The sequence below is a fragment of the Rhamphochromis longiceps genome, linkage group LG18 (assembly GCF_057381845.1).
Source record: "Rhamphochromis longiceps isolate RC_006_pf linkage group LG18, R_longiceps_female_GT1.1, whole genome shotgun sequence".
Classification (NCBI taxonomy): domain Eukaryota; kingdom Metazoa; phylum Chordata; class Actinopteri; order Cichliformes; family Cichlidae; genus Rhamphochromis; species Rhamphochromis longiceps.
The window spans coordinates 27,931,832-27,950,463 of NC_140574.1; the positions used below are offsets into that span (position 1 = coordinate 27,931,832).

Consider the following 18,632-nt stretch of genomic DNA (forward strand, 5'->3'; position numbering starts at 1 on the left):
TTAGAAGCATTGAGCGCCACATGTGGACTAGACCGAACTATCCACAGAAGGGGCAAAGGGGTCTGAATTCGTGCGCAATGGAGGCTAGATGCACGAGTGCGCAGTTGCTTACGGTTCTTACTGGCAATTGCTGATCCTGCAGTTACTGATATGATGGATATTTTCTTAAAGAGATGATCAAACAGTATCTACAAGTCTGAAGGACGCTCTGATGCTCTGAGAGGCCCCCATTAAAACGTGGATGTTTTACATTTTTACCTTTAAGGATTGCAACATGGCAGGAATCTCTCTCATATCTTCACTTTTTGTCACAACTCTGTTCTTCACGGGGAGTGTATCGGACACATGCCGAGGACCGCGCTGCTTTCCTGGTCACGACTGGAGCAGACCGTGCGTAGGAGCGCAGTGCCAAGGGCGCACGGACACATCCGCGTCCCGACGGCAGTTTGACCACTCTGCACAATCCAGGCAAGGACAAACCTATCCGACTTACCAACACGACGCTCATTTCCGTCAGCACAAAGCACAGAGCGCGCCCTTAGCACCGTACACCGTCATCCAGCCTCAGCACGGAGGTTTTACGCAGGCGGCAGGTACGGATGGCACCAGGAGGACGAACCCGAGGACCATCACGGCGGAGGTGTTCCACCCTGGCTGCGCCGGGGGCACCTGTCCGACGACTGTCTCTCATCGCCCCACGAGTGATGACAGCGCAACGCGGGAGTGCAAAGGTATTGGATGTAAACTGCCCTCCCGGATGCGCCAGAGGAACGGTAAGCTTTGCGTTGGAGACGGCTGCAGCACGCAAGGAGACGACGGGAGAGGAAGCGCGTCACCTGTTCATGTGACGGACAGAGCGGCACAATTTCTGGACGAGCTCCCAGACCTTGGGTCGCAACGTGGAGCATGGATTCAGCTGACATGTGACATGAAACCAGGTGGGTATCAGTTTGCAAGCGATTGGTCAGAAAATTCAAAGAGAAATAAACTAAAAATGATAATCACTTCAGTTGCTATGTAACAGGTTTCTTTGTTTACTACAGGGAACAATGACGTTCCCTCAGAGGATGCTCTAGTCCTGCAGTTGCAGCTGTCTAAGAGTCAGGAAAGGTTCGTCGAGGCCCTCAAAGGCCAACAAAACGAGGTCAAGGAGCTACAGAGGCTGCTCAGTGAGCAGCAAGGAACATTGGTCAACCAGCAGAGAGAAATACTTGACCAGCAGAGGAGGATGTATGAGCAGATGGAGCAAGTAAGGCTGCTGTGACTGATAATGAGGGAGATATCAGTAGTCCCATAGTCTTGGGGCAGTATTTAAGTTTGGTTTTTTTTAAAGTGCATAGAAAGCACCTAATCCACTGAAATTATATTCTTTTTCTCAACTCCCTGAAACAGATCAGTTTCATTATGAATCAGATAAGGACAATATTTCCTAGCAAAGTGAAGAAATAAGACAATTTCAAAGTGTTATACAAGTAGTGCTCTCTTCCTCCAGGTAAAGGCTCAGTACAACATACTGATGGACAGCATCAAACAAACATCTTTCCAGAACCTCCAGGGGGAGCTGGACAGTCGCATGGAAACCTTAAGTGGGCAGGTTAGAGCTCACCAAGCACAGCAGGCTCTCTCTTTGCACAAAGTGGACATGGAGGCCACTGTGATGGAGGTGAGCCTTAAGCTAAATTATAAACGTGTTTACAGTAGTGATGAGATGTAAGAGATCTAACTGTCATATAAAGCATAAATTGCACTATAGGAGAATCTTAAATAAGCAAATCTGAGTGTACTTCTATTCATACCTGACAATTTTGGGCTTGTTAAGCTGCTGTAGCCTTCATAGACTTGTGGCTGCCTTTGCAAGCCACTTTGCAACCCATATCAATCTCACCTTCCTGTTTTTATGCTTAAAATATCCCTTGTTATCACTGAATATAAAAAAATAAAATAAAATATTAAAAAAAATTTTTGTCAATTTTTAACTTTAGCATCAACATATTTCTTTAACTGGAGTGCATTATGTGAACATTATGTCAAGCATTCTAATATCAAAATATTATATTTGACTACCATGGTTCTAAGTATCATTGTGTTTAATGCCATTAGGTGGGTCGGCCCCTTTTGACCTGTGGCAGTTGTGGGCCTGATGAGTACTGTGGCTACAGCAGTGGCCGTCCTCGCTGTGAGAAGTGCACCGTCTGTCCTGCTGGATTCTTCCTGGTCGCCCAGTGTTCAGTACACGCAGACAGGATCTGCCAGGTTAGCATGTGTTAGCATGTCTTTTAACCACATACAGGAAAGCGGTGACAAATCAGCTTGACAAAAATGTAACATAAGATCAGATCAGTTAGGCCACCAAGTGAAGCTTAGTCTGGAATCCCTGTGCAACAGCTGCTGAAAGTTTATCTAAATCAGACAAAATCAACTGATGGCTATGCTGATGTGTTTTTGTGCATCCACATTGGCAAATTTCATACAGAGTGGGCTAGTTAAGCTGCTTTAGCTTGGCTAAAGTTGCTGCTGCCACTAAAAGCCACTTTGCAAACCATATCAACCCCAGGTCCTTTTTATACTTAAAATGTCCTATCTTATCATACCATATCTGTTGTCACTTGTATCTGAATATAAATGATAGCAGCTGGAAATGGCAGTCTTCTTTTGACTGAAGTTTAGTTTATTCATTTAGAACTTTATGCACTTGCGGAAAAAAGTGTTTTATTGTAGGGTTTATGAGCCTTACAATAAAAGGTTTATCACAAGGTTTGTCAAAGCAAAGGAAAACATTTTTTACCAGTGGACCATATTAGAAGCAGTAGGCCTTTTGGTTCAGTACTTTTTCAGTGCTTGCCTGGAGTTGTTGCAGTATCTGCATGCTACTTTGCAACCCATCTCTTGATCCTACCTTCCAAACTGAAAGTTTCCATTTGTTTGTTACAGGACAGAGATGAATGTCTTGAAATAGCTCATCTGTGCGGAGGTCAACAGAAGTGTCTCAACACTCCAGGTGCTTTGAATTGCTTTAAAAATTTGAATATTTTTGTTATGTCAGTGCTTCTTGATTTGCTAGACATATCCATGTCTGAGAAGAATTGTTTGTTCTTTTCTTAATTTGTGCTTACCAGGTGGATTCAGATGCCAGGACATGAGAGAGGGAGAAGCACACTCAGGAATGTGTGGCCGCGGCTACTTCTTCAACTCAGAGATGGATGAGTGTCAAGCCTGCAATGAGTGTGATGGAGACACGGTGGTCTCTCCTTGCACTTTTACCACAGACACTGTCTGCTCTGGCCATACTGCTGGCCACAGTGCCCTCTCTCAGTCCTGGTCTGGAGATGTGACTCTGCAGGGGGAAAAAGGACACATGCTGGCTCAAGCCTTCCTCGGTGTGCAGCTTCACATACAGGGAAGAGGCGATGATGTGGTGTCCACTGAGAGTGGGCAGCTGGTTCTGAGACAGCATGGTCTCATATGGCTGGATGAGAATCTCTCAGTGACCCATGGTTGCCGCAGCTTCATCCAAGTGTGTCTGCGCATGAACAACACAGCCGGCTCTGAAGGTCGTGACCTCAGTGGGGTTCGTGTGGAGCAGCAGGAGGGTAGATCGCTCCAAGGTGTTAGCATCAGTGGGGTAGCACAGGTCGCCCCAGGTCACATCATATCCCTCTTCCTCCGGAGTGCCACCCACCACTGTAACCAAAGCACTGAAGGTCTGCAGCTGTTCGACCCCTCCGTTGCCCCACTCAGCCTCCTCTGGCTCTCTCATGACACCGGTGCGGTTGCCATGACAGCACAGGCAATGGTCTCTGCACATTACCACACAAACTATCGCCCAGTCTTCCGTACCACCTCCACCTCTGACCCTTATGTAGTAGGACTTACTCACGATGGTCGTGGGATCCGGTTTGCAGAGAGTGGGACTGTGCGCTTTGTATTCCAACAGGCATTGTACTCGATGGGCCAGGCATGCGTGAGTGAGGGCTTCCAAATTTTGGCATACCTCAACCATAATGGAACCAGCATGGAGCTGCTCCGTGCCTTTAAAACAGGTGTCCATTACCGAGACACATCAATAGCACTGTCTGGAGCAGCCCAAGTTGGCCCGGGAGACACACTGGGTTTTGAGATTCTCTCTCCTGCGCAGTGCAACGTTCGCTTCTTTGGTGACGAAACGGGTATCAGTATTCTCAGTTTGGTTTGGGTTCCCGCTGCCATTTCTTCATCTCTTTCTGCCTCTGTGGCTAACACCGGCCTTCTCTCTGGAGCAGTTCGTAACAAGCCATTGTTCTTCCACCAGACCAGTCCTAAAGTGACCCAAATGGAGTTGCTGGCGAAGGGATCCGCAGATCAGAGACGAGATTTTGTATTCAGAGAGAGCGGTACAGTCAGTGTTGCTCTGGATCTCAAACTCATTCACTCCTGCAGTTTGGTCAAGGTGACTCTGCTCAGACGAAGTGATTTAGAGGGTTCAGGAGAGGGATCGAGGCCTATCCCTGTTGCCCAGCAGGTATCTGGCCAGATGTCTGAGGGCAGCCAGTGGGCCAGTGTGAGTCTGCGAGCGTCCTTCCAGGTTCACAACGGCACTGCGGTTTTCTTTTTACTAGACTGTGTGCGTGGACGAGTAAACCAGATCAGCCATCAAACAGGAAGTGGGGTATCTGCACTCTGGGTGGCATCATAATGAAAGCCAGATACTATGACGTTTCTTCTTATGGTCAAAAATCAAAAGAACGATTTGACTTTTTGGAGACTTATTCACTTTCCAGAGAGTTACAAAGAAAGATTGACACCACTTTCATCTGTTTTAACAGAGAAGCATTAACCAGTAGCTTGTTAGCTTAGCCTGACATTGTGAACTAGTGGAAATAGCTTCTAAGATTGTCCACAAGTAATCTGTGAGCACCTTTAAACCTAATACATTTGTTTAATGTAAAAAAATAACCAATTAAAAAAATCAACACTTTGTGATTCTTATGCAGTGTTGTGTAGCTAGACTCCCAGTCTTTGTGCTAAGCTAAGCTAACTGACTTTTACTTAACTCGCAGATGTCAGAGCAGTGCCAGTCTTTTTGTTTATTATTATTTTAGGCCAGAGTTAACCGTGCTTTCCAAACCTGAATTTATCCCTTGATTTTTGTTTGAGTTTAAAAGAAAATGTCTTTTAAAAAATACTAAATGTAGACTGTAGTGTATTTAAATGTAACATTATTCATTAGCTATATTTATATAATATAACTATTAATATGTGTCAATATTTTCTACATATGATAGCACAAAACAACTGTATTCACGTGATCATTTCTCATTCTCCAGTTCTTCTTTTTTTAGTTCCAGTTTTTCACATTTCACATTTGTCTGTTTTTTATTTATATAATTCAGTTTACTCTGTTGACGCCAAAGGAGTTTTAGATCCTGCCAGTGACTACAGCATTTTCTGCTGGCACTGATTCTCATTCAGGAGTTTTTCTCAAGAGCATGTGTTTCATGTTAGCCGCCATTTTCTAAATGTCTGAATATCTACTGCATGCTTTGTTTAATGACCACTTTGTGCATATTATGGACTTAAAGTCACTAAGCCTTGTTGAAACTAAATATTTTAAATAATGTAGTGGCTTTTAATCTTAACTGAACTGTAATGAAGTGTATATTTGATGTTTTCTTGTTAATCCAATAAAATCACCTTTGTTGTACTGGATTTTTCTTTATTGCAAACTTTGTTTGGCATGAAGTAAAGTCATTTAAAGTAAGATAAAGTTTGAAAGAAGAACGTTTTGTTCCTTTAAATTTAAAATTTTTTATTCTTAATAACAAAGGTTTTTTTTTTTAGCACACTTTGGGATTTACTTTTACAACATCACATGCTAATAGCAATAGCTAATGGTAGCTAATTTTAGCCAGCAAAAAGTTACACAACACAAACACTGGGATATCGGATTGTTACCTAATTGTTACCTAATCAGCCACTCACATGGCACTAACTCATACATTTAGGCCCCTAGACATCCAAGAGATCACAGGAGTGGACCATCAGCTCACAGCATGGATACTGGACTACCTCACCGACCGACCACAGTATGTGAGAACTCAGGGCTGTGTCGGACAGGGTCGTCTGCAGTATGGGGGCCCCACAGGGAACGGTTCTGGCTCCGTTCCTCTTCACCATCTACACTGCAGACTTCTCCCACAACTCCACCCAGTGCTTCCTGCAGAAGTTCTCTGATGACTCTGCAATAATAGGCCTTATCACTGATGGGGACAACAGGGAGCACTGACTGGTGGAGCTGGAGCTGGTGGTAGACGTCCGCAGGCACAAACATCCTCCACTCCAACCACTAAACATCCAATGCATTTACATTGATAGCGGATAGCTACAGGTATCTGTAGCTGATTGTGTCTTATTTTAAGTGTGATGAGATATTTTGACTAGAAATTAGACAAATATACTTGGTAAAAATTTGAGATTTGCAGTGTATGACTCTGTGGTGGCCTCAGCCATCTTTTACGGTGTGGTCTGCTGGGGTGACAGCATCTCTGCTGGGGACAGGAAGAGACTGAACAGGCTGATCTGGAGGGCCAGCTCTGTTCTAGGATCTCCTCTGGACCCGGTGGAGGTGGTGAGTGACAGGAGAAAGATGGCTAAGCTGTCATCCCTGTTGGACCACATCTCCCACTTCATGCAGGAGACTCTGACAGCACTGAGCAGCTCCTTCAGTGGCAGCCTGCGGCACCCACGATGTGGGACGGAGAGATTTTGCAGGTCTTTCCTTCCAACTGCTGTCAGACTCCATGACATGGTCACTGCAGATGACCACACATGTGCAGACAGACACACACACATCCCATACACAATTGTAACTGTCTCCCTGATGTGCAATACTACCAAGTGCAATTTTTCCTACTATAACAAAGTATTTTATTCTATTTTGTATAGTGCTTTATTCTATTGTATATAGTATTTTATTCTTGTTGTATAGTATGTTATTCTATTTGATCTTATCCTGTTCTATTGTGTTTATCTTAACGTTTACTGCGCTTAAACTTTCTGCTGTGACAAAAAATTTCCCACATATGGGACTAATAAGGGCTTATCTTATCTTATCTTATCTTATCTTACTTTATCCTCAGGGTGTCCTGCATTAGAGTAAGAATGGTTGGTGGTAAGGGGTAACCCCTAACCCTAACCACAAACTCACGTTTTTTTTGTCTTTCTGTGTGCTTCTCGCCTGAGGAAGGCCAGATCTTGGCCGAAACGTCGCGGCATAAGCACACGCTTCATTGATTTTTTTATTTGAGGAGTTTCATTTTATTTTTTTGTTTTTTCTTGATTTAAATTTTTTCCATTAATAAATAACTAAATACTTGTTTCATTTTATACATACACACAAAAAAATACACTTATAAATAACATATCTGATAACAAATTCATTTTATTTACCTATAATAACAAAGCCCACAGGGACACAAATTCTACACAAATAAATAGTAACACAAGACAACTATTAACGAATAACCGGGACTCATCGGGAGGAGATGAGTGCCTCACAGTGGACTACGGTCCGCAGGGGGAAGAGCACTTCCCAGAACCTTTTCCGGGGTCGGACGGGGCGACCCGTTGGGGGGATGGACAGTGCCATTCCTGTTTCCGGCTGGAGACAGGCTCAGTCCTCACTTCCTAATAATAATAATAATAATAATGGATTGGATTTATATTGCGCTTTTCAAGGCACCCAAAGCGCTTTACAATGCCACTATTCATTCACTCTCACATTCACACACTGGTGGAGGCAAGCTACAGTTGTAGCCACAGCTGCCCTGGGGCAGACTGACAGAAGCAAGGCTGCCATATCGCGCCATTGGCCCCTCTGGCCAACACCAGTAGGCGGTAGGGTAAAGTGTCTTGCCCAAGGACACAACGACCAGGACAGAGAGCCCAGGGATCGAACCGGCGACCTTCCGGTTAGTTTCAATCCCCCCCCAACAAAACATGTCCAGGGTTTACAGAAATAGTTTCAATACAGAGAAAATATCAAGGAAGTTGTAAATCACTGGTGGATATATATATTGAACCTTGAAGGAGGTGAGCTAAAGCAGCAAAGGGCCACGCTGGATGACAGTCCTATCAGGTCAAAACAGAAAACTGAGGCAACAGTTTTCCACAGGTCACCAACATTGGACAATGGAAAACTGGAAAACCATTGCCTGGTCTGATGAGTTTCAATTTCTGCTGAATTATTCAGATGGCAGGGTCAGAATTTTGCATACACAACATGATAGCAGAGATCCATCCTGCCTTGTATCTATGATGTCTGTGAGTCAGGCTGGTGGTGGTGGAATAGTGTGGGGGATACCACAGTGACCACAGTGTAACTATAGTCAGGTGTTTACAGCATGATAACACATCATGGCACAAAACTCCAAAAAATCTCAAAGTTGTTGTCAGTGACAATGATTTAAAATCACCTCGACATTTCCCAGAACTCAATGCAAGTGAGCACCTTTGGAATACGGTGGAATCATCAGTGTGCAGTTGACAGTGTGCAGCAACTGTGTGACGCTATCACGCGAATATGGACAAAACTTTTCAGGAATCTTTCCAGCAACTTGTGGAAATTATGTCACAAAGAAATTCGAGGCACTTCTGCAGGGAAAAAACAGTCCAACCTTTGAACAAAGTGTAACTAATAAACTGTCTTGTGAGTGCATATATGGCTCTTTATATTCTTGCATGCACTAGTCTTATCAAGAGCTTTACATGCTTCAGTCTGAGATGTGGAGACTGAATGCAAAACATGTTTGCTCTGAGTGGAAGTTGCCAGGTGTTTTCTATTACACATCTAAGAACAGAGGATCTTTATCATGAATTTAAACAGCTGAAATTATATTAGCCAGGTAGTTAACCTCCTAATGGATTTCCTATTCACTTCCACCAATGACCCTCAGTCCCAGAGTGCTGCACTTCTTTGGCACAACATCAAAAAAGTCCATAACGATCCTGGGCATATGCTCTATAAAATCCGATAGACCGCTTGATGTTATTATTTCGCTCTTTGAAGTCATGACCCTCAGGTTATGTGTGCTATAGATTATTCATTAAATCAAGACTCACAGGGGATCGGTGTTTTCTTCACCAGAAACGAATAAACCTGAAAAATGAAAAGTTTGTGCACAGCTTCTCTCAAAATCCTAGCTGGGAGGCCAAAGAGAAGACGCAGGCAGACATAGGCTAACATAACAGAAGGAGAGTATGTCTTGGGATAAATTGAAACCACCCGCAGGCCAATGGGTGACTGACTGGATGAGTTACGGTGGGCTGAAGAAGATAAAGGTCAGGGCACTGCAGTAGACACTGGAGCTACGTCTAGCTTGGCTAAGAACATTAGCACTGTGGATAATAGATTACAGATGGATGATCGAGCAAGCAGGAGTGTGGCAGCTAGGTATGGATGTGACATTGGGCAGTACATGATTTTGCACGGAGACTTTATTATATAACCATAATTTGTTTTGATATTATCAATTTTCTGGGCTTTCAGAATATGAAAGGACAGGAAATAAATGCCATAACACTAACTGACTACACATTTATTTAGGGACTGCACAAATATGAGCAGAGACAGAAGAGAGTGAGAAATTAAAGAGAAAATAAAAACTATAAAGGTTTAATTTTATGGCTAAACTATCAGAAACTTTTAATGTTTCAGTCTACATCCACCCACCATCACACTTCCCCTACCACAACAACCAGCACCAGTAATTTCCCAACAGTCCCTCATTGAAAAATGTTGCAATAGGATCGCTTTCCCTAAAAAAAATACAGTATTTCAAAATGTTTTGCACATCAAGCTTGTGTCTATACATGCATGCATGGAAAACAAACCTTTGTGCTTTTCTGTGGCGAGTACACAAACCTCAGGCAGACAGATAAATGGCCTGCCAGACGCCGAGCGTAGCACGAGGTGGAAGGAAAGTGGTCGACATATGGTGCGCAGACTGCAGACGAAGAGGTAGCAAAAATGTGCACAAAGCAGGTGCACTCTAAACTTTACCCTGATACTGAAACAAACTTCACATCAAGACAGGAAAAAGGAGAGCGATACAGAAAGAAAGAAAGTAAAGTTAGGGGAAGACAAGTGAATAATCGTCCCCTCGTTGTGTCCCTGCATCTGGAAGCACTTCTCACTTGTTTTGAAGTTTTTATCCCCACAATCCACTCGCAGTTTCTGTGCTCGGAAGAAGGTCCCGCTGTTTAAAAGGTGTATGCTTTTGTGTGATTTTTTACACACCACACACACATAAACTCTTAAATGATCTCCAAATCAGGATAAACGTTAAAGCCCAAATATGGAAAGTGGATCATTAAAGAACTATTTATTAGATTTGTTATACAAAGCACATTATAATCGGGGGCTAAACATTACCATTAATTTCACTATGATTTCCTCTGATGCCAGTTTCCTGAAAGGAGGCGAATACAAGTGATGCAACACTGCTCTCTGCAGGAAATGAAGAAAATGTCAAATATTTTTGGTGTTACAGTTAAAATTTATTATCACTTCATATTCTGTGTACACATACCACATTTAAACTTACATTGCAATAAAATAATGATTACTTACTCCATGTAATGAACTGTTTGCTAGTTAATTTGCTATATGACAACACAACAACAGTATATTCTGTCACTATTTAATCAGTCAGGTTAAATTATATATCTCAATACAGACACTGTGACTATCAAGGGGACTGCACTTCAGGGCTTACAAAACAACATCTCGTTCAATATTTTGACGATCAACTGTCCTTCTGTGTGGTGAGTTTAGTTTACTGAATGAAAACAGAAAGAAGTCCAATGTGTATAAATGTGAGACCAAGGCAACTTGTGAGCTGTGACTGAAAAGAAAAACTGTGAGAGGTTAAAAATCCCATTTAACATTTAGGGATGTGACTACAAAAAACTAGTACTGTATACTTTGAAACATTCAGGCCTTTGGCAATACTGTAACACATGATTAACAGTGCATTCAGATACAAGAGTTCAGATGTGAAGAATCGGCACTTAAGTGGAGGGTGTTGCAGCAGAAAGTAAATTGCATTGCTTTAATATTAAGAAAGGCATCTTTTAGTCAAATAAATAAAGTGACATATCACAGGAAGCCGTATGCTATACATAGCAGCAACAGCAGCAGCTCCTTAAAGTTTGCAGCTTTCAAATATGCTTGAAATTAAGATGCTGCTTGATGATATTATGATATGGATAAAGACATGAGCTTCACTATGTTCCAGTGCACTTGTTGTATGTAAGTTCTATAATGCTGCTATAATTCAGTCAAATAAATATTCAATGCATCTTAACTATATTGGGCTATAATGGTAAGGAAATTCTACGGTTTTAATGATCTTTGCAACAAAGTGTGTATTTAGAGACTATAATATTGTAATGATTGAGTTGTTTTTGGTCCATGCTGTAAAGAGAACTGACAGAGTGAGAAAGAGAGGAAACGGGATGGATTTAGTGAGTGGATGAGAGACACTGGTAAAGAAGGGAAAGTGTGAGTGTGTTATGTTTCACTGTGGTTAACTAAGGAAGGAGCGGGAGGAAAGTGTTTTAGTGCAGGATCTCAATGAGGAGGCGCTTGAAGTCTCCACCGCACTCAGAATCCAGTGCATCTTTCAGGGTTACGTCGTACTTCTCCAGGTACATGTCCTTCACCGTGTCCAGATCAATCTGTGGGTTGGCGAAATAAAGAGGATGTCACACACTTTTAGACTCTCAGACCTTATCGAGGGTATACTTACACTTGCACACTAGGCCATACACTCACACACGGAGAGACACACACTTGCCTCAGAGCGGCCTACGATGATACGAATCAGTGTGTCCTCATCGGTGCCCAGTCCCTTCATGGCAGCGTTAAGACGCCGAGCAAAATACAGCTGTGGGTTCTTAGCGCACCTTACTAAAAATAACACACAAACACAGAGTTACTGAAAATCAAAGATATTTCACTGACTTCTGAATGCTTGTGGTCTTACGTACCGAGAGTAATGTAGCAGTCCTTAAGTGTCCCCGTGGCCTCCGAGTCAATGGTGTCCAAAATGTCTGTTCCTGAAAGCTGCAAGACAGCTGGTTAACATGAGACCTGATAAGAGCAGTAAGGAGTGAGTGAAATGACAAACGAATGAATAAATGAGTTAGAACAGCAAAAAAAAGAAAACGTGCAACGATTGAATGTAGTACATACCGCCTCATAGGCTTTGAACATGGCCTGAAGCTGCAGGTAGTTCCTGTGTGTCAGGATGTAGGTGAAGGTGGACTCGTCTGTGCCAAACCTGCCTTCTCCTGCCTGATGAGAACAAAGAGAAGAAAAAATACAACATTTCAAAGAATATGGATCATCCCTCAGTGTTTTTAAGCAACATAAATTGATCTATTTTCTTCTGCTTATCCAATTCTAGATGTAGGGTATCCCGGCTGTCACAGGGCGAGAGGCGTGGTGCACCCTGGACAGGTCGCCAGTCTGTCGCAGGGCTAACACATAGAGACAGACAACAATTCACATTCACACTTATGGGTAATTTAGAATCACCAGTTAACCTAACCCCACTAACTGCATGTCTTTGGTTCATGTGAGGAAGCGCTGGATTCAAACACAGGGCTGTCTTGCTGTGAGGAAACAGTGCTAGCCACCATGCTAGCATCAACATAAATCCTTGACACTTTCAGTCGTCAGTTACGTAAAAGAAATGATGAGAACATGTGTTAATTTGCTCAGATGGGGGACAAGAGTAAGTTGACAGTGTGTATATTAGAATGACTATAAAAGCTATTTATGTTATTAGACTCTGTAGAGCCACGTTAGTAGCTCTGTGTAACCCAGTATCACGGCAACGCTTGCGTGTAATAAACGCGCCGGTCCACCGTGCGTATGTACGAGGAGAAGGAGAAATTTTATTTCAAGCCAACAAGAAAACAATCGAGGAAAAGTGTTTAAAGAGACATTATTAACACATTTACATGTAAATATATATTAGCCATATAGCTTCATCATTTCTGGTATAGAAGGAGGCTGGAATGTCTTCATACTTTCCTGTTATTATGACTTTTTGGCTTTAAATATATTACCTGCTCGTACTGCAACTTAAGCGTGTAGCTTAACTTATGCTTGTCCATTTCGCGCTTTGGAGAGGCAAAGCAAGACATGCACTGTATTCCTATTGGGCAGATAATTCTAAATATCAATACTATCTAAACCAACGCTGGTATTGGTATTGGATCAATACTAGCGCGATAGGATTGACATTTGTTTCCATAGCCTATAAAACATTTAACCACATTTCCAAGCCTCAAATCATAAAGGGAGGGTGAAAAAGGTCAAGTCTTGATAATGTGACTAACCACTGGTTTTATACTGTCCGTGGCTAAATCCTGCAGCCTAATGCATTAGCATTGTATATTTACTAAGGACATTAAGTTTCCTATTTAATAAGTTATTTAGTCACATTTTTGAGGCATTCCTCTAGAATCTTTACTAAAAAAAGATGCTTCCGTCTGGGGTGGTGGACTGCTCAACGACAGCTGTAGTCAGCGTCTATTCTTTGAAACACTGCATAAACTTTAACTGAATAATATGTGGGATTCTGTGATGTACATGTGATTCCAGGATTACATGTGTAAAATTATGATATTATTTTATGCCATGTTAGACCCCGAAATAAAGATTGTGAATTATTATGTAGTTTAAGTTGGCATTATTCTCCTGAATTAGAAGAAGGTGATAATTATTGCAGTATTTAAACTGATTTGCATTGCATTAGACTGCTGATTTATTGTGAATGAATGATATTGTTTATGATGCATTATACTGTTGAGTTATAAGGAATACTGTTTGCAGAAAGTCATCGCCTTATTTGTCTGATTAGAAGAGAATAGAACATGCTGGAGTTTTCTGCCCCATCTCAGCACGAGCAGATAAACAGGGAGCCAAGGTCGTAGCTTAGGCGCCGTGTGAGAGAAAGAATGTGAATGTTTAGGCTTTTATGATAAGATGGGAGAACCAGAGGCTATAAGAGTTTGAGCAATGCTCCACCACTTTGAGATTTGAGGCTGTCTGCATCAGTGTCCATCTCCCACGTGTGTGATCATTAAATCATCGTTTGACTCAACCCGACCGGACCAGTGTTGTTATTGTGGTTTTTCTCTTGTCTCCATCCCCAATATTTTGAACCTTAACACATGCTTATGCATCTAAATCAGGCATCCGCTTTGAAATGAAAAAAATTCAACACGCACCTCAAACAGAGATGCAGCATCTTGTTCAGCTAAATCCTCGTCCACCTCGTAGCCCTCGTCTCTGCTTGCCTGTAGACAAAGAGATTGGAGGATAGGACAAGAAATTAGGAGGGGTTTAAAATGAAAGATGAGGGACAAGAACTTAATGAGATAACAATGATGTGCTCCAGATTAAGTGGATAAATTGAAAGCCACCGAGCTCTTTGGATTGGCATTGCTGTAGAACTTGAGTCACTTCATGTTTGTCATTTTTTCTGGGGGAAAAGGAAAAGAGAGGGGAAGCAGGAGAGGGTGGGGGCCCTGAAAAAGCTGGAGAGGGAAGCATGCCTAACAATCTAGTGAATGTCTCAGTGGGTGAGTCACAGCATAGAGAACAATTCTTCGAGCTATAACCAAGGACAAAAGCTTCCATTTGTCTGCGAAGCTCAGAGATTCAAGAAACAGTGCAAAAGACAATGCATTTCCTGGTTGGAACCTTTTTTGTACCTGCAGCAGTGAAATTAGGAGGTTCCTCACATCTCCACTGGTATCATCCTCGATATCTGCCTCCAGGTCACGCTCGTTCACTGTAAGGGAAGTGTGCAATGTGAACTTCTATGTCAACAACAGATTTTGTAATGTGATCTAAATGTGGATAAAGTCAGACAGCAGAAAACGTGGAAAACACAAGTCACTACACCCAGATGAAATTATAACATTGGTATTCTGTGCGTTAGTTAACCAGCCACACTTTCCAGTATGAAAGGAAAGGAACACCCTGAGATGACTCAGAGGAAACGTTACCCTGGGCATATGCCTCCCTGTAGCTCAAGATGTCCTGTTGGGTGAAAAAAGACAGCATTAAGATGATGTTTCTGTTTTTCTCACATCTTACAGCATCTGTTTTATCTTCCCCGTGTCACATCTTCTTATGTATTCTGAAGACAAAACGCAGCACTGTTGCCTTTACTTTGTCACCATTGTGATTTAACTGTCAGCTCTAATAAAAACACACTGCGCCAGAACACCGTTTATCCACAGCACCGTCGATCCACAGACCTGATTCGTCGCCGTGCACAAGATCTCGACGAGCACGGCTTCATCCGTGCCCGCCCCCTTCATGGCCTTCCTCAGCTCCTTGGCGAAGTAAAGGTGAGGAGGGTCACACATAGCCATGACGGCTTTCTCAAAACTACCTGTTAGTTCCTTCTTCAGGACCTCCTCTAACTCCTGAGGAAATACATAGGTCACATGATTTGCAGTTATTCTGTGTGTGTGTGTGTGTGCGTGTGTGTGTGTGTGTGTAACATCCAGAAAGAGACAGGTACGTACATCATCATATTTTTCAAAGTAGGCCTGTTTGATCTCCACACGCTGAGCTGCAGAGCGATTGGCCAGAATCTGGATAATGGCCTCTTCATCTGTGCCTGGAGAAAATACAGCAGAACAGACCTGAAGGATTGATTCAAATGACTTTATTATCACAGCAACGTTAGACTATTACTGGGCTGATAACGTCACACTGACGGAAGTCACCAGGACAGACCTTTTTGTTTCTGTTAAAGGACTTTCAGATGAATATCCTTCTCTTAAACATTGGGATAAAGAGCAGTGATAAAAGTGCAGATATACACACACAGCAAAGACGCTGTTCTAAGCACTTGCATCAACTCCTGGGGTGGCTGTAGCTCAGGAGGTCAAGCAGGTCATCTACTGATTAGTGGTTCGATCCCTGGCTCCTCCAGTCGGCATGCCAAGTATCCTTGGACAAGACACTAACCCCAAGTTGCTCTCTGATGCATCCATTGGAGTATGAATGTTAGTTAGGAAGCCATAAAAAGCTTAGAAGAAAGTGAATGTGGCATGTTGTATAGAGTGCTTTGTGTACTTTGGGAGAGTAGAAAAGTGCTAAATAAGATTCAGACCATTTAACTCCCAACCAGGAAGTCTGGTTTGCTGCGAGACAACAGTGCTAAGCATCGCGTCACTGTGCTGGCTGCTAACACTATAGAGGACGTAACATGTTGATTAGTACTGAACTCTCCAAGTAGATATTTTATTATCCCTAAATCCGCTTCTGCCACACTTATTAAAATCTGTATTTTCTAGAGAGGGTTTGCTTATTTCAGTTTTAATTAGTTTATCTAGTGTTTTACACATTTGCCTCACACGTAAAGGTTTCCCTGTTTAATCCCAGCAAGAGGCATCTGCTGTTAATATCCAACATGCAGAGCGACCTGCTGGGATGAGCACTTGTGAATAACGGAGCCGCTGAAAACAGCTTTCAGTTTCTTTATTTTCTGTCATATAAATCCTAGTGTTAATGTCATAACAAGTATGGCCAATGTTTCCAATAATGACATGAGAAAATGTCTGCTTTACAAGAGCAAGCCAATCATTAGAGTTGGATAAGGAGGGTGGTCATAAAGGATGAGGCTGCACCAATGCCCAATACGAATAGTAATCAATAAAAATTGAATTGTGAATCATCTGAAGCTACTCTACTAGAGTCCTAGAAAAAAGAATAAAAAAAAAATAGGGATCTGGAAATGACCAAAAGAGGTCGAGTTAAAAAAAGACAACAGTTTGAAGATGTACTCAATCAATGTACCTGAGATATGGATTCTGATATAATTTACCTCAAATACCACATAATCCCTGTAAATGCTGTTTCATGACAGAACCAAACATACACATCAACAGGGGAGGTTATTAGCTGTGCAAATACTCTGATGCATTGTGTAACGTCACTTTGTTCACAACAACAGTTGTAAGCTGTGGGGAACACTGCAGGCTTGGTGAGAAGAACAACAACTCCAGTGAGCAGGTAGCAGATAATGCCAGTGAGGATTTAGTAACACAACCGACTGAAGCTTATGTCCACGCTGTGTGAGAGGCAGGCTTTGAAACCTACACCCACCTATCTTGTGAAAGTACCACTGCATAAAGATCTTTGCAGACTATGACATTTGCCTCTCTGTACCAACACCAGTTCTCAGTGGAGTACGCCTCGTACTGTAGTTACATCAAACTTAGCAAGTGTTGAAATTAACTCTCTGCAACACATAAAATGTAATATTGATTTTTCTGAGTGTTTCTCTGTTATTAGTCTGAAAACTTTTAGGCATAAAAAGACAAATCCCCACTTTTTACAAATGCTTTACTATCAGTTAAATTAGAGGCTCTATTACGACCTTACTAAACTGCAATTATCATAATCATGATCAAACACACAAAGAGAGTCTTCACATGACTACAGCATAACCTAATATACTTCCTGAGAGAGGAGTTAAAACAATAAACTTGTATGTACTTACCTAAACCTTTACAGGCTTTTCGAATAGCTTTTATATCTGCTGTAACATCAAAGTCCTCACATGGGACTATAGTGGGCTGGAGAACACACAATCGCAGAAAATATTGAATATTCTTAGTAATAAATTCAAACAGTTCATTCAAAGCAGCCACAACAGGTAAAGCAAATCAATCAATCAATAAGACTGACTCATAATGTTACATTAGAAAAGTGCCGGCATTTAACTACAACTGTAACCTTGTCCACGCAGATGAAAGGGTGAGGTCGTTGAAAGGAGTTAATATGGTGTTACATTCAGGCTCCTGCGGAGAAAAGGGTGCTGCCTGTGTGTGATCGCTGAGTCATGGGGCAGCAGCAGCAGCAGCCTCCTCTTCTCGCCCACCCTTGGTCTAATACAATGCGGCCTTATTGATCTGATCTTACAGAAATGCCTTTTTCCCTGGGCCTGGCATGGCACACTCCCTTGCTCAAGTTAACTGCGCCAGCTCTGTCTGTCTTTACACACCGCAGGCCACACAAACACAACAAAACTGAAGAAAATAATAAAAGTGACGCTCTCGCGGAGGCTGTCTGCGGTACTCAGTGAGGCTGTAGCTCAGCGTCTCTGCTGTCAGAGTTTGGATCTTCAATATTCATCCTAACACCAAACTTTTAGGCACTTTTATAATACATTTAAATAACTGCGTTTCAACTCAGCTGAGCTTTTGTCATTAGTTATAGATGACCTCTTACCTGCACGTTGCCCATGTCCTCCACACGCACGTCTTCTGGCTATGATCGAGCTGAAGCTGGATGTGGAGCGTCCTGATGTTGTGCTGCTGTGGAGCTGATGTAGCGCGTGTCAAAGAGGACTTGCTGTTCCTGCAGGGACTCAACCCTGTCCGGTGCTGCAGCGATGACGTCACCGCGGCTCATTGCATTAGCAGGATGAAACAGGGTGCTGCTGCTGGAGGTAACCTCCCGGTTAACCTTCAACTTACCGCAACGGTTCTTTTCCTTTAATTCTTATCATGTATTTAATCTGTAACCTGTAACTCTTTCAGAGTCTAAAATTGCA

At 42.4% G+C, this 18,632-nt stretch overlaps 2 protein-coding genes across 2 annotated transcripts; one reads left to right on the forward strand and one right to left on the reverse strand.

The window, feature by feature from the left end:
* On the forward strand, positions 1–5,670 carry LOC146648552 (uncharacterized). The gene is made up of 6 exons (XM_085389128.1): positions 1–938; positions 1,044–1,249; positions 1,493–1,663; positions 2,101–2,253; positions 2,932–2,998; positions 3,117–5,670. The coding sequence occupies exons 1-6, from the start codon at positions 242–244 to the stop codon at positions 4,670–4,672; spliced, it is 2,850 nt and encodes a 949-aa protein (XP_085245254.1). The 5' UTR covers positions 1–241; the 3' UTR covers positions 4,673–5,670.
* A 4,841-nt stretch (positions 5,671–10,511) lies between these two features.
* On the reverse strand, positions 10,512–18,446 carry LOC146648553 (annexin A13-like). The gene is made up of 11 exons (XM_085389748.1): positions 18,308–18,446; positions 17,577–17,652; positions 15,592–15,686; positions 15,319–15,489; positions 15,064–15,097; positions 14,767–14,846; positions 14,281–14,349; positions 12,233–12,334; positions 12,028–12,103; positions 11,835–11,947; positions 10,512–11,715 (listed from the first exon to the last, which is right to left on the reverse strand). Exons 1-11 carry the CDS (start codon positions 18,320–18,322, stop codon positions 11,596–11,598), a joined length of 951 nt encoding a protein of 316 aa, XP_085245874.1. The 5' UTR covers positions 18,323–18,446; the 3' UTR covers positions 10,512–11,595.
* Positions 18,447–18,632: the final 186 nt, after the last annotated feature.